Here is a 16,506-nt window from a genome sequence, read left to right as displayed (position 1 = left end):
GTTTAAATATGTCAGATTAAGTAAGTTCAAGTATAAAATATTGTATATATTTAATATAATAATTAAATTTTTGTAAAATTCATAATAAATTGTGATGGACGTACATCGGCTTCCTAAGATCTCTAATACTTAAATATCGTAAAAAAATTTCTCATTTTTCTAGTAGTTATGATTTTTTTAGTGATTTGATTTAAGAATTTATTAAATAAGAAGACTAATTTTATTTTGTTTAAATTCTTAAAATAAAATTATTAGTATACATTAAAAGATAAATTTATTTTTAACATTTTTAAATAATTATTTTATCAAAAAGTTTAAACTAGTTTTTTTTTTTTAATATGTAAAAGAAGGAAATACCGTTTTAATCAAACCCGCAAATTTTGAATTAATCCAACGGCTATATTTTGGAGTTCCATCAGATCATGGTGCACCGACCCACACTGCATCTTGACAACCAACCGAGCTTCCGTTAAGTCTGTGTTTGAGCGCAGGAGAGAGAGAATGAGAGAGAAGACTGAGTTAGTAGCCACGAATAGGCGCGAAACCAAAGGCGAAAACACCGAACTCAAAGGGTCTCTTGAAGAATGTCGATCTCTACATGCCCGTCATCCCCAAATTCACTTCCTTCCCCCCAAGCTTTTCCTTCCCTTTCTCAAAACTCACTCCCTCTTCTCTTTCTTTCCCATTTTCTCCCACTTTCTTGCATTTTCTCCTACTTGATCTCTATTTTCTTCCGCTTTTTTTTCGAACCCCAATTCCATGTCCAACTCCATGCTGGGTTGGTTTCTGTCTTGATTTCAAATATCGGCATTTGGATCGTTCTCTTTTGCCCGGGTTATTACAGGAATTTTTCGTACCCAAGATTTTCTTTAATGGTCTTGATTTTGGGTAAAGGGTTTGGGTTCTCTCAGGAGTCAATTTTGTGCCTAGACAGTGAAGTTTTTTAAAGCTTTGGAACTGATTGGCGAGGGAAGAAGTAATGAGTAGCTGAGCTTCGAATTTGAAAGTTTAAAAATGGTATGTGGAATTTTATTTATTTTGAATTTTAGGCTGATGTTGATTTGGATATGGTTTTGAAATAAAAAAAGAAAGAAATTATAGGTAGCATGTAAATTTACAGGCTTCTCTTTATGGTATACCTGTTTGAACTTTTGGGTAGTAAATTGTGGATGCTTCAATTCATGTAAGATAATAAAGCCATAGTGCTTTAAGATAGATTTTATCAGCGTTTATAAGAAATGGGATTAGTTGTTTGCTATGAGAAAAATGATCGATGTGAATAACTTGGTGATCCTTGAAAACAAACCATGATATGGAAAAGAGGGGGAAAGAAGTATCATGTTGAACAATTTAAAGTTTGGAGTTCTAATGATCTATTCTAGATGAACAAGGATCACCGTTTTAGAAATTGAGAAGTGGGTTTCAATAGTGGAGTTTTATTAACCACTGTTGGGTTAGATACAAAATGTGGAATACATGTTTGAGGAAGAAACTTGAGTATTGGGTTTGGGAGACAATGCAATACTATTTCATCTAACCATGATGAAATCAATCACTTTTTGAGGGACGCTAGATAAATTCTATGATGAGGCTCAAATCTGATTATCACAGTTAAGGTTCTTCCATAAAATTGTTGCATAACAAGGGATTACTACTTTGTTTCCTGATTTGAAACTGAATCTGCCACGAACCGAACTTTGGATACAAATATGGAAAATAATCTTTTGGCTGACCATTCTACCTTGCCAAGAATGAATGAATCCAACATGTAGGGAGGGAATTGAAGTAAAACATGCTTTGAGTTCCCTTTCTTCTTCTCATTTTTTTTGTTGGGAGGAAAAGGAGAGAGTGATGCAGAGCAAATTTCATGGATGGAGTTGCATCACCAGAAATTAAAGGTGTAAATGCATCAGAGACATATTGTGGTGGAACTTTGTGAGCATTTATAGCGGGAAATTCACAGTTAGACATTCTTTTATATCCCAATTTCTGGTTTCCATAAAATGTTCTCTAAGAATTAGGATGCTGGTCATATAAGGGAGGTAAACCCTAATTAGGCATTGTTGAAAAAGATAGATGATAGTCTAAAAGTCTGATGTGACCTTCAGTGTTTTGAATACCAAGTAGTTTTCTGTTTTTTTTTTTTTAAATAAAAACATACTTGATTTTCAATTGCAAGCAAATTTCTAATGATTTCAGCAAAATATTTCAGGGAACTGCTGTGAATATTATCATCGGTTCTCATGTCTGGGTTGAAGACCCAGGAATCGCTTGGAACGATGGGCAAGTTGAAAAAATTGCTGGACAGGAAGTCACAATCCAGTGTTCTAATGGAAAGAAGGTAGGTCGATTTCCTGTAATCCAACTTCCTTACAATTTTAATTGGAGTTCAACTCATTTCCCTCTAACTGAAATTTTAACCTTAAAATTTTACTGGCACTGTGAAACTAATGCTTCTATCTTGCAACTTCAAGGTTACTGCCAACTTATCAAAAATATATCCAAAGGACATGGAAGCTCCAGCCGGTGGAGTTGATGATATGACAAAGCTGTCTTATTTGCATGAGCCTGGTGTTCTGCAGAATTTAAAAACTCGTTATGAGCTTAATGAAATTTATGTAAGCTGTCCTTTGTTTTCTTTTGATAAGAATGCTACAAAAATAATCACTCTTGGAAATTTTTTTATTTCATATATCTCTTCATGTTTTGATGACAGACATATACTGGAAATATACTTATTGCCATTAACCCATTCCAAAGGCTGCCTCATCTCTATGATGGCCACATGATGCAACAGTATAAGGGAGCACCATTTGGAGAACTAAGTCCTCATGTTTTTGCAGTTGCTGATGTTGCTTACAGGTTATAATTATTTTGTTTATCACACAGTCACTTCACACATGCACACAAAAAAATATAAAATATCCTTATAAATGCCTATAATACATAGACATGCATATCCATGAAGTAGATAGTCAACATATACGCTTTTACTACATTCAGGGCCATGGTTAACGAGGCAAAAAGCAATTCGATCCTGGTCAGTGGTGAAAGTGGTGCAGGTAAAACAGAGACCACAAAAATGCTTATGAAATACCTTGCCTTTCTAGGTGGTCGTGTTGCTACAGAAGGACGGACAGTTGAACAACAAGTTCTTGAAGTACGATTTACTGTTCTTCCTTTCTTTCATTTATTATTCTATTTTTTACTTAGCTTTATCATCAAATAATGATGTATGCTTGATGATGTATATAAATTTTAATTTTTCTATATCTGAGTGCAGTCAAATCCAGTCCTTGAAGCATTTGGCAATGCTAAAACCGTTAGAAACAACAACTCTAGGTGAGACACTCGCCAGCTTGGGTTGAAAACTTCATACATGCATTTAAAATCTAATTCTTGACTTGGACTAACAGCTAATAATTTATGTCAAATAGTCTTTTGCAACAAATCATTTTCTTTAATTTATTGGAAGTTTGACATAGGTCTTTTGTTAAATTATTCCTGTCCAGTCGTTTTGGTAAATTTGTTGAAATCCAGTTTGATAAACAAGGAAGAATATCAGGAGCAGCCATCAGAACTTACCTTCTTGAAAGGTCACGTGTTTGCCAAATTTCCAATCCTGAGCGTAATTATCACTGCTTTTACCTTCTTTGTGCTGCACCACAAGAGGTATCTCTCTGTCCGGTTAACATCTTTAACTGAGATTTTCTGATTTAGGTGAATAATTTAATTTCTTTTTATTTTCACTAGTTTATACTTAACTTGTTAGTGTTAGCAGGAAATTGAGAAGTACAAGTTGGGAAGTCCTAAAACGTTTCACTACCTTAATCAGTCAAATTGCTATGAACTGGTTGGTATAAGTGATGCCCATGATTATCTCGCCACAAGGAGAGCTATGGATATTGTTGGGATAAGTGAGAAGGAGCAGGTATTGCTCTTAAGATAGCACGTGATCAATTGCTAATTACTACTACACATCCATGTCGATTTTCTTTATACCTTAAAAAATTGTTAATAACCACTTCTTATTCTCTCTTCCCCACAAATCAGGAAGCAATCTTCAGAGTAGTGGCTGCAATTCTTCATATTGGAAACATTGATTTTACCAAAGGAAAGGAGATTGATTCATCAGTTCCAAAAGATGACAAGTCCAAATTCCACCTGAAAACCACTTCAGAACTTCTCATGTATATGTCTCCTCCAATATGCTGTTCTAGTTTCTAATTTACTACCATCACATTTTGTTCACTGCAGTGCTAACTTTCAATTCAAGGTAATACTGACGTTTGTTTGTTTCAGGTGTGATCTTAAGGCACTTGAAGATGCGTTATGTAAGCGTGTCATGATTACACCTGAGGAAGTTATAAAGAGAAGTCTTGATCCTCAAAGTGCGGCAGTTAGTAGGGATGGTTTAGCAAAGACGATTTATTCTCGATTATTTGACTGGTAAAGGACTGAGTGAGAAACTCCGGTTCATCATTTGCGACCTCTTTCTGTAAAGTTAGATTGAAATGCTGTAAGGTTCTAAGTGTGTGCTTGCTTATGTGCAGGTTGGTGAATAAAATCAATAACTCAATTGGACAAGATCCTAATTCAAAATCTCTGATTGGTGTCCTTGATATTTATGGGTTTGAAAGCTTCAAGACCAATAGGTAACAACATAGACACACATGCATGCATGTTGCCAAATATGCATATATAAAGGAAACAATCTCTTATAGGTTGGCAGGTATTGCAACTTACCATCCTATTTTGCAGTTTTGAGCAGTTTTGTATTAATTTTACGAATGAAAAGCTGCAACAGCATTTTAATCAGGTACATTTTCAATCAGTATTCATGTTAGACCTCTAGTTTAATTGGTAACTTTTTGCTGAAGAGTTCTCGCAATACTGTTCAGCACGTCTTCAAGATGGAACAAGAAGAGTACACCAAAGAGGCCATTGAGTGGAGCTACATTGAATTTGTTGACAATCAAGATGTTCTGGATCTTATTGAAAAGGTTATTATCTGGTTGGCTAGTTGAAACTCTGTATAAAACATGCAAGATCAACTTCTTTGCTTCACCATGTTGGTTGTTACAATGATGTTCCACATCTCACATTCCATATCAATAATACTATGAGAAAAGCGATAGTGTATACATTGTGTGCCAATTATCCAAGGAGCACCCATCACCTAGCACTTTTGGGTTAGAGGCTGTGGTGTTACAGTTGGGTCAGACAGCTGTGTATAAGCATATTGATATATATATATATATTTGATTCAATTTTGGGTTTTGATTTCTACCCTTGAAGGGTAAAGAGGTGATTAACTAGAACAGGAACATAAGTTAAAAAAGAATAGTTTGCTATAAATCAGAGAACTAAAAACTTAATGTTCCTTGATATTTTCAAAAACATCTTGAAGGGTTGGATTCAAAGTTTAGATGATTTCTCATAGTTAATAACATCCAAGATAAGTACAAATTAACAGTAGAAAAACATATGCTATCACCATTAATCAACCATGGGTAACCAGTGAACCATCTGCACTGGTTGGCCTTTCGACAATACCAAGTGTTACAATCCTCACATGGATTAAGTTGCTTGTAATGACCCTGTGTTATTTTTATTTGTTATTCCCCATGGACTTACTCAGTTCTATTAAACTTCAAACTGAACTGAATGCGGAAACCTGGTCCAGTTTTTTATTTTTTCAAGTTCTGCGATACTCCTTTCCTTACAATTAATCCTCTCTTTTTCTTTTTGCAGAAACCTGGTGGAATTGTTGCTCTCCTTGATGAAGCTTGGTAATATTATTATCCCACCTTTTTTAAGAAACACATTTGTTTTGTTTTCTTCATTAAGCTTCTTGTGTTAAAAAGCCAGATTGATCTTCTTGGCATTTTCATCTTTCAGCATGTTTCCAAAGTCAACTCACGAAACATTTGCAAACAAACTTTATCAGACATTTAAGAACCACAAGCGCTTCATAAAACCAAAATTATCTCGTACTGATTTCACGATTGCCCATTATGCTGGAGAGGTATATTTATTTCTCATCACTTGGTATAGAAATGTGCAGCCAGATATGGCTAATAGACCTATTCCTTCTGATCGCATTTCTTTTCAGGTCCTATATCAATCCGATCAATTTTTGGACAAAAACAAGGATTATGTTGTCCCTGAACATCAAGATTTGTTGAGTGCTTCCAAATGTCCTTTTGTAGCAGGCCTTTTCCCTCCACTTCCAGAAGAGACATCTAAATCTTCTAAATTTTCTTCAATTGGTTCTCGTTTCAAGGTAACTTCACTCTATGGCTAACAAGATCATTAAACTTACCATAACATTAGTCAATCCAATTTATCGAAATATGTTGCTGCTTCACCACTTTTACATACCTATTGCAAGATGTTAAGAACTGATAGTTTCACAAATTAAATTATGCAGCTACAACTGCAACAACTGATGGAGACATTAAATTCTACAGAACCTCACTACATCCGATGTGTAAAGCCGAATAACCTACTAAAACCTGCCATATTTGAAAACGTCAATATCATGCAGCAATTGCGGTGTGGTGTGAGTACTTAATTTACTGACTTAAGATTTTTTGGAGCAAGTTTTTTTTTCGAAATAGTATCAAATATTTTCAATTCTTTCAGATGTCAGCTATAATTTGTTATTGTTCATATAGGGTGTTTTAGAGGCAATCAGAATAAGTTGTGCTGGCTACCCTACTCGCAAACCATTCTTTGAGTTCATTAACAGATTTGGGCTTCTTGCTCCAGAGGCTTTGGAAGGGAAGTAAGTTACCTCTTTTAGGTCAATCAAAAATAAAAACAGGGAAACTTAACTATTTTCACTCTGGAAGTTCTTGGACAACTTTAGTTATCATTGAAGTTTGATGAATATTATCAGAACTAATAGGGATACTTTCCTTTCTGAATTTATTCATGAGCAGCTATGAGGAAAAGGCTGCTTGTAAAAAGATTTTGGAAAAGAAGGGGCTCAAAGGATTTCAGGTAATTCCTCAAGGTCTTTTCTGCTTGTGGCAACTGTACAACTTACAGATAAATACTCTGATATATTATTGATTAGTACTGATGTGCTATTTATGGCTTTACATAGAGATCAGGTTGTAGAAACCTAATTAAATAGAAATACAATAAGTGTTATTTACAAAGTAAATAAAAGGTTAATAGAATATACTTATCACTTTACTCCCAGAAAGCTATGCGGGTTAATGTGCAGAGATTGGACTGGTAAATGATTAAATCTTGTTGAAGAAATACCCTCAGTGAAGATTTCAGTTAGGTGATACTGAATTGCAATATATCGAACAACTATGAAACTAGATTGCACCTTTTCTCTCACAAAATGGATATGCAACTAGATGTGCTTAGGATGAGCATGAATGGCCAGGCTAGAAGTCATACAAGTGGTACCGATGTTGTCCCTTTACCAACTGCCAATATCCTTGGATATAATTAATTTTAAATATGTTATCATATGAACGAGAGGTGGAATGTGCTGTGCATCAAGAACAGATGTGGAAAAGAAAGTATGAAAGTTAGTATGTTAATAATGTTTTTTCAAGAAGAGACATTTATTCTTGAGATGGTGTTCCAGATAGGCAAAACCAAGGTGTTCTTAAGAGCTGGTCAGATGGCTGAGCTAGATGCACGCAGAACTGAGGTACTCAGTAGTGCTGCAAAGGCTGTTCAGCGGCGGATACGCACTCATAATGCTCGTAAGAGATTCCTGGCACTGCGGGAGGCTACCATATCTTTGCAAGCTATATGTAGAGGTGAGCACATTGAAATTACCTAACAGCTTGAATCAGGCGTTGGACGACATATTTTACAGTTCTTATTTACTCCTTAGGATAGAATGTGTGCTTTTACTCTTCCGTATCATTTTGATTTCTGTTTGCTGTCTTTTCACTGCAACAGGGACTTGGAGTAGCCTTTAACTGTTTTTCTGTTTATATAAAAAAGCAAAAAAAAGAGAAAATACAGAGAGGAGGATAAAAAATCCTGCTGGAATAAAAAAGCAAAAGAAAAACAAGGTAACAAAAGGACTTAGTATATAAGATAACAGCCCAATCTCTTTTCAGAGGGATAAAAAAATTCCCATTGAACAGACCAGGAGGCTAAGCTACCAATCTGCCCAGAGAGGGAGGTTTAAAAATAATCTTTGAAAACTTAGTGTTGCTTTCAAGCCACAGAACACACTGCCCAGCACAAAAGATAGTTGCCCGCCATAACATGTTCTGCTTCTTTCTTTGGCCAAAACTTGGCTGTTGACCGTTGGATTGTTAAGCTTCTAATTTAACATATTTTTCTCTTTCTGGTATGGTTGCGACTTGTAGGAAGACTGGCTTGCAAACTTTATGACAACATAAGAAGGGAGGCAGCTGCTGTTAAGATTCAGAAGCATTTGCGCAGATATGGAGCCCGAAAATCCTATAACAATCTCCATGTCTCTGCACTTGTCATACAGACAGGTTTACGAGCTATGTCTGCTCGTAAGGAATTTAGATTCCGCAAGCAAACTAAGGCAGCAACCATGATTCAGGTTATATTCGTAAAATTATATTGCTCAGTTGATCTTCCTTTCTTGTATACCTTCTTTGAAAAACCAACACCTATTTTCCTCAAGTAGCCAATAATTAAACCATGCAGGCTCAGTGGCGTTGTCATAAAGCCACCTCATACTATAAGAGGCTAAAGAGAGGATCTATAGTGGCACAAACCAGGTGGAGGGGAAGAACTGCCAAGAAAGAGCTTAGGAAGCTCAAAATGGTCAGAATTGGATAACGTTTGCTACTTTTTTTATTGTTTTATGTGTATTATCCTATCTGTAAGATCACTTCACTCCATAATGTGCATGTACTGCAAGCATAAAATTGACTGCAAACGGCAGAAAACATTGTTTCTGTGCAAGTCATTGGACGAACTGGTTATTATCAAAAGCAAAATAGGGATCAGTAGTAGTTATCAAAAGCAAGGTGAATCAGTGATTCTTTACTACGTCGATACAATCTGTTAATCATTGAAGTCTGAGAGTGGTAAATTACAGGCATCTATTTATAAATCAATAAATCCTGAAGTTAAACTATTGATGTCCCCTCATGAAACTAATATGAAAATCAAGAAGTAATAAATTATGTTGTGGACTCCAACTAGTTGGAATCTAAGGCTACTTTAAATTACTTGCATTTTTATGATATAACTGATACTGCCATCATCATTTTCTCTTTTTCTTTTATTCATTTGATTTATATTTTCAATTGTTAAGAATGGTTTAATCACAAGCCTATATAGAGGTTTCCTAGAGTAGAGAAGGAAATAAACAATTAATTACACAGGGTGTATTTCAGCCTTATATTCTTTAACCTAATTTACAATAAATCATTTTTTCAATATTTTCCTCCAAGTTAGGGAATAGATATTGTTCATCTCCATGTTTTCAATGATAGTCTGGATTGCTGGATTGCTCAAGTCTTTAATCAACATATCTGCTAGCTGTCAAAGTGGGTTAGGGATTAGGGCCATTTACAAAAGTGGGCTTGTGGTAGAGATGACCAGTCTTGTGGAGGCTGACTTGGTTGGAGTATGGTGACAAGCGATGAAGGCTGGCCTCCTTTAGGATTTTTTTTTAAAAAATTTGGCAATGAAAGCATAATAGGGTTTGTAAAAGAGTGGTTTGTAAAAGCATAATATGTAGGTTTTTTTAATCTAGAGCTCTAGTAATATGTTAAGAATGGTTGAATGTGTATTTCATTAAATATCATAACCCTATATATATACAGGTTTTCTACAATAGAAAAGGAAATAAACAATTAATTATATAAGATGTATTTTAACCTTATATGTTTTAACATAATTTATATAAACTCTCATCAAACATCAATAATACCAGTTTGTCTTTGTTGTCAGCATAGTAGGGCATCATTCATATGTTTCCCCAACTGATTGTTTGAAGCCTGCTTCAGTTTGTGGCTCTCAATTCACTTTTTAAGTGTTGATACCATCTCCAACTTTCCACAGGCTGCCAGGGAAACAGGTGCACTAAAAGAGGCAAAGGATAAGCTTGAAAAAAAAGTGGAGGAACTCACATATCGTGTACAGTTAGAAAAACGTTTACGGGTAATATTTATGTTCAGCAGATAGATACTGTCTGGTAGAAAATATACTTCCAAAGTCTATAAGAATCTTTTTGTGAAGGTGACATTTAAAGTTAAGTCACTGAAAAAACAAAGCTACTGAACAAGGAACATCTACTATCTTCCTCAAGAAATTTTGCTTTTTAATCTTTTTCCATTTAAAAAATAGAAAATTTCCGGTTTATTTTTTCTGAACAACATATGAGAAGTCTGATTCATGTTGCAGACTGACTTAGAAGAGGCAAAAGCTCAAGAAGTAGCGAAATTACAGAATTCGTTGGAGGAAATGCAAAAGAAGATTGATGAAACAAATGCGTTGCTCATTAAGGAACAAGAGGCTGCAAAAAAGGCCATAGAAGAAGCACCTCCTGTTATTAAAGAAACCCAAGTTTTAGTTGAAGATACAAAAAAAGTTGAATCCCTAACTGAAGAAGTGGAGAATTTAAAGGTATGTTGTTTATTCAATAATCAGTGACTTCTTTCTTCTGCTAAATTCGATCTGTGATACAGCAAATAAATATGCAAAATCAAATCATCCTAGAACAAATATTTTAGCTCTTGCACTTCTGCATAACACTTTGTATGAATAAAATTTCATCTGAGTTTCTACTTATGTTAACTAATTACTTGCGAAACCATATGAAGAAAATTTGATTAGGTTTCTACTTGTGACGTCAAATGATAGCTAGAAAATATTTTTGAAGTAAGATTTCTTATGTGGATTTCCGCTGAATTCCTATGCACATTTAGAAAAAATGGCATCTCTGATGGTGCTTTCAGAATATGCATATACGGATCAAACATCATCTTAGCATCACAAATAGGTCTACCTACAGAAGATAATTTTGAATTTTTTTTAATTGAGCAATTAGTGGCTCGTTCTAGAGTTAGATTTAGCATGGTACTGTATTGCTTTTATGTCATGACAGAACATGCAAACTAGAAACTGAGAATTCTAACATGGCCAGGAAATTTCTGGAATTTTAGGGTATCAATGAGTAACAATACACTTATCTAAGTTCTCCAAGAACAAACATTGACTTCTTCAGCATTTAAAAAGCGGAAAAAGAAGATAATAAGCTGGGGTAGACTACTGTAATTAGGATTATGACATGCTGAAAACAGTTTGAGGCTTGGTTAAAAGCATTCCTTTTCTTTATCTTTTATTAATAAGAACTCGAATTCCAAATTCCATGGCATGTTGAACTCATTGGGAACATTATTGCCTTGTCAGAATTTCCTTTTACTAATCTATCTGAAACATGCAAGTGTATAAAGATCCAATTTGGTTCCTAACATCTATTTATTGTTCACATGAAAAACCATCTTCTCTTGATAACGATTCCATTCCCACAGGCCTCATTAGAGTCGGAGAAACAACGTGCTGAAGATGCTGAAAGGAAAAATAACGAAGCCCAGGAATCTATTGAAGAAAAAAAGAAGAAATTAGAAGACACAGAGAAGAAAGTTCATCAACTACAAGAATCTTTGACCAGGTACCACACTGAATTAGGTTTACTAACCTGGTGTCAGAAAAGATAGTACACTGATTGCAGATAATGAATTTAATTGTTATTCAGCATTCCTGAAAATTCCATAGTCACTTTCAGCTTTTCAGTTGTGGTTAATTAAACTATTTTTCTTTGGTGATTAGGTTAGAAGAGAAGATTACCAATTTAGAATCAGAAAATCAAGTGCTAAGGCAACAAGCTGTATCCATGGCACCCAATAAGTTCCTCTCTGGACGCTCCAGATCTATCTTACAGGTATTTTAGATATGCATTTTTATATTGGAAAGGAATTCTTAGTATGAAGATTTATGAGATTATTCTTGTGTCTGATAATTGGCAGAGGGCTGAGAGTGGTTCTATTCCAGTGGATGGAAGGCCAGGTTTGGTAAGTAAGGCTATCTACTTGCATATGACCATAGAAGCAGCAACGTAGAATTCTTGATGTGATTACTCTAGAATCTTTTCATTCTTATTATGTTTTCTATCATTGTAAATTGGAACAGGATCTGAATAGCCCATCAATAAACCATAGGGATCCTTCTGAAGTGGAAGAAAAACCGCAGAAGTCTCTAAATGAGAAGCAACAGGAGAACCAGGAGCTGCTTATTCGTTGCATTGCGCAACACTTGGGCTTTGCTGGAAATAGACCTATTGCTGCTTGTATAATATACAAATGTCTTTTGCAATGGAGATCATTTGAAGTTGAGCGGACAAGTGTTTTTGATCGGATCATTCAGACTATCGGCCATGCTATTGAGGTTTGAAACGCTGAGCGTGATACGTTAGTAAAATTTCCTGTTAATCAGAAGATTACCTGAACTTCGATCTTGCAATTTGAATCTCAGACCCAGGACAACAATGATATCTTGGCCTATTGGTTATCCAATGCCTCAACACTTCTTTTGCTACTTCAGCGCACACTTAAAGCGAGTGGTGCTGCTGGAATGGCTCCACAACGCCGTCGATCATCATCTGCTACTCTATTCGGAAGAATGACACAAGTATAAATCTTTCAGGATCTGATAGTTTGTAATGAAATGTCAGTTCTTTATTGAGGTCCTTTCTATTTTTGTTCTTTTAGAGTTTTCGTGGAACACCGCAAGGAGTCAATCTTTCCCTGATCAATGGTGGCATCAGTGGTGGAGCAGATTCACTACGGCAAGTTGAAGCCAAGTACCCTGCTTTGCTTTTCAAACAGCAGCTTACGGCCTATGTAGAAAAGATTTATGGAATGATTCGAGATAATTTGAAGAAAGAGATTTCCCCGTTGCTTGGTTTATGCATCCAGGTAGGCTTATTAGTAAGGAATTAGTAGGAGCAGTTAACTGATAATTTTGACGAAGAGTCCCCAAGTTCCCTGCAATTCCATCTTAATTGCTTATTTTCCAGTTATGTATAATTTCTTGATTGGTAACTGTGTAGGCACCAAGAACATCCAGAGCAAGTTTAGTCAAGGGAGCATCACGCTCCGTTGCTAACACTGCAGCCCAGCAAGCCTTGATTGCTCACTGGCAAGGGATTGTGAAAAGCCTTGGGAACTTCCTGAACACGCTGAAAGCCAATCATGTTAGTGGGACAGTTTATTTTTTTATGGTCTTATGGTTGTTATTATCCTTTCTCATGCCCTAGCTTCCGGTTCAATTTCATGCTTGACCCGAATTTTATTGGCTTTCTGAGTCAATTATATTTGATGAAAAGAAAGACAAAGGAAACTAGAAAATGAAATATAGAACCTTATTGTCATTCCTTTTCTGTTTTATTCAATTTCCTTTTATGCCTTCTTCAAAGAAAATGTGACTCCATAGAGATCCCATTTCCATAAAATTTACCCAATTGGATAGTAGAGTGTTTAGCATCTCCAAGTGGTTTGCATATTGACTGATCTTTCAAGGAATTATTCATTTATGGATATATATTTTTTTCACTATGAACCTATTTTTATTTCATTTGGAAGCATAATTCTAGGGAAATTCTTCTGCATAACAACTACCATTTAATCCATTTTAGGTACCTGCATATGTAGTTCGGAAGGTGTTCACCCAAATATTTTCCTTCATCAACGTTCAACTCTTTAACAGGTACCCCGGGTTTGCATTCTTTAGCGACTTGTGATAATTTTCTCATGAGTTTTGGTTTTCTTTTTATGTTCTTTTCTCCTTATGGTCTTGCATTAACTATTTTTTTTGCAGTCTTTTATTAAGACGAGAGTGCTGCTCATTTAGCAATGGTGAATATGTCAAAGCTGGATTGGCTGAACTGGAACATTGGTGTTACAAAGCAACAGATGAGGTACCTTGGTTTATCTCCCACTTAATGTTATAAATTGTCTGCTTATACGTAATATTTCCCATATAAACTGAGGAAACAATCACAGTATGCAGGTTCTGCTTGGGATGAGCTGAAGCACATCAGACAGGCCATTGGGTTTCTGGTATCTTCCCATTCTTCATGAAAATTTCCACTCATTACCTGTACTTGTTATGATGGTGGAGAATTCTAATTATATTCTCTTTTGATAACCAATCCTAATATATTCTTATTTCTAAACTAGGTCATACATCAAAAACCCAAAAAAACACTGGATGAGATAAGTCATGACCTATGCCCGGTGAGTGATGTATATCTTAAGATAAGTGAAGTAATTCGAAAATCTACATTTACACCCTTCTGTGGTTTCAAATTCATAATCATTACTGTAATTTCTACAGGTCCTTAGCATACAGCAATTATATCGAATCAGCACAATGTACTGGGACGACAAGTATGGGACACATAGTGTTTCCTCGGATGTAAGTTTTTTATTGATGTCTATAGCTCATCTAGGTTTGGTTATATTTGGTGGCATTTGACAGTATTATATATATACGTGTATATATATATATTTTTTGAAGAAGCTGACCACTATTTCTATCCAAATGTTTCTGTGTAGGTTATAGCGAATATGAGGGTGCTGATGACAGAAGATTCAAACAATGCTGTCAGTAATTCCTTCCTGTTGGACGACGATTTGAGGTTAGCTTGAACATCCAGCCATAGGATATTACTAATATATTTCATTTCTCTTTTTCATCAATAAAACAACAGCCTTATGTTTCATTTTTGTTTCACTTCATTTCTTGACTTGTTAAAGTTTTTCAGGATTCTATTAGTTTTTAGGTTGATTTTCCTGAAATTACCTAAGAAGGATGGGATCTAAACTTACTGCAGTAATAACTATTTAGGAGATGAATGAATTTCCAATGTTATATGTTCATGTTTCCTTGCAGTTGGAGTCCATAATGCATGCAATCAAACATAATGCCTAAACCAAATGTTTGACATCTTTGTTTGGGGTCAAATTCCAATTTCATGGAATTGGAATGAGAATACAAAATAAATATGAAATAAATTTAAATGGAAACAGCAGTGTTAGTCCAAGTTAAAGTTCATATTTAATTCAACTTAAGCTATTTCCTGTTTATTCCTTCCTCAACAGGCAAGAATACAATATTCATGGTTGTAGAATTGAAGAAAGGAGAAAAGGTGATTCAAGAATGCACCAAATATAAATTATAACTAACTTCTATATATCGAACAACTAATACCTAAGAGTTGAATGAAAATAGAATATATTTAAATCAGTTGCAAGGTAAGTGCATATTTTATTTGACATTGGGTTCAAGTTTAGAAAAACTTTGTCATTATAGAGGTTTGAGTGGATTTCTCTGAGTTAAATGCAGCCAAATTAGTTCATATTCCCTCACTTCGTTGCTGCAAAACTTCTTCCAGTTTACCTTACCTATATTCTGATTTGGAGGTTTTAACTGACTTTTTGGAACTTCTTGATCTTGCAGTATTCCATTTTCAGTTGATGACTTATCGAAGTCAATGGAACAAATAGATATCTCTGACATTGAACCACCACCTCTGATTCGTGAGAACTCAGGCTTTAGCTTCTTGTTGCCACGTTCTGAGTAGTCAATTTCTCTCCAGAAATAGACAGATTCTTTATCAGCTTGAAGATGTAAATTCTCTCTGGTTGTGGATGCACTTTCAGGGTTCCTCATTTCAATTTTTCATTATATTAGAAATATTTCTTTAAAATTTTTACATGTAGTTCATTTCTTTAGAACAGGGAGCACATTTGCTTCCTGACTAGTATAATATTGACTTTTCTCTCTTGTGTTGTACAACTAGGTCATTTATTGTCAAGGGGTAAGAGATACAAACTTATAGTATTGTTCTTATGAAATGTACAATAATTCCTTCCCATTTTTCTTCCCAGCTTCTGCAAGTAATCTATGATGTTTCCTTCTTTTCCCTGTTTTCAACATCAATGTGTGCCCTAAACGCTATCTTTTAGATTTCTAGCCTTAATTCTTCACAAAGTTTGCCTTCACCTTAGATATAGTAGTGGTGTGATAGAAGTTTCAACACTGAAAATTTTAGGGCCAGCAACTTATTCCGTACACCATTTCCAGAATTTGCTTGCAGTCTGATTTCTGGATGATACGCCACAGGCTTACTGTCTAAAAAATTGTGATTACCTCTTCTGAGAAGGTAAATGACTGGGTTATATATAGTGAAGAAATTGCACTTAAAATCAGCAACCTTCAAGCTGTCTCTTTTTCTTTGGCATCTATTTAAGAAGCTTTTTGGATATTGTATGTCCGAGTTACTTAGGTTTTTATACGAATGGTTTAGTTAATTAAATTTTTTAAACTTACAAACTATAGTCGAATCAAAATAAAGAACCCCCAAAAATGCACATGCCAAAATTGATTATAGGTTTTTTGGAAAAAAACCCTAATAATTGACATGCCAAAAGTTCTTTGAGGAGGTCAATGTTAGGGTTCAAGAAC

At 35.0% G+C, this 16,506-nt stretch overlaps 1 protein-coding gene across 2 annotated transcripts; it reads left to right on the top strand.

Annotated features, from left to right (window-relative positions):
• Positions 1-494: 494 nt before the first annotated feature.
• Positions 495-15,916, top strand: LOC110807751 (myosin-9). Of its 2 annotated transcripts, XM_022032977.2 has the most exons (38): positions 496-1,017; positions 2,213-2,341; positions 2,475-2,618; positions 2,717-2,862; positions 3,004-3,160; positions 3,284-3,342; positions 3,513-3,672; positions 3,782-3,931; positions 4,054-4,190; positions 4,303-4,449; positions 4,554-4,655; positions 4,762-4,819; positions 4,902-5,003; positions 5,755-5,792; positions 5,902-6,028; positions 6,116-6,286; positions 6,434-6,565; positions 6,681-6,790; positions 6,948-7,008; positions 7,616-7,793; positions 8,358-8,563; positions 8,671-8,790; positions 10,039-10,137; positions 10,381-10,602; positions 11,511-11,650; positions 11,809-11,920; positions 12,006-12,050; positions 12,169-12,423; positions 12,511-12,666; positions 12,747-12,953; positions 13,088-13,231; positions 13,673-13,743; positions 13,855-13,954; positions 14,040-14,096; positions 14,217-14,273; positions 14,374-14,454; positions 14,595-14,677; positions 15,499-15,916. In XM_022032977.2, exons 1-38 carry the CDS (start codon positions 1,015-1,017, stop codon positions 15,620-15,622), a joined length of 4,590 nt encoding a protein of 1,529 aa, XP_021888669.2. In that variant the 5' UTR covers positions 496-1,014; the 3' UTR covers positions 15,623-15,916. The 2 variants fall into 2 exon arrangements, 1 of the variants encoding a protein (XP_021888669.2); XR_002538531.2 differs by lacking the exons at positions 14,595-14,677; positions 15,499-15,916 and having other exon boundaries at positions 495-1,017; positions 14,047-14,096.
• The last annotated feature ends 590 nt before the right edge of the window (positions 15,917-16,506 follow it).

Source organism: Carica papaya, chromosome 6 (genome assembly GCF_054855325.1).
Source record: "Carica papaya isolate Zhongbai chromosome 6, ASM5485532v1, whole genome shotgun sequence".
NCBI classification, from domain to species: domain Eukaryota; kingdom Viridiplantae; phylum Streptophyta; class Magnoliopsida; order Brassicales; family Caricaceae; genus Carica; species Carica papaya.
This window is presented reverse-complemented; position numbering and strand designations above follow the sequence as displayed.

What these genes read in the sequence shown, in the direction of transcription:
- LOC110807751 (XM_022032977.2), top strand. An exon ending in GCTCCAGATCTATCTTACAG is followed by an intron (nt 11,921 to 12,005) that starts GTATTTTAGATA and finishes GATAATTGGCAG; the next exon opens with AGGGCTGAGAGTGGTTCTAT. An exon ending in TGGATGGAAGGCCAGGTTTG is followed by an intron (nt 12,051 to 12,168) that starts GTAAGTAAGGCT and finishes AAATTGGAACAG; the next exon opens with GATCTGAATAGCCCATCAAT.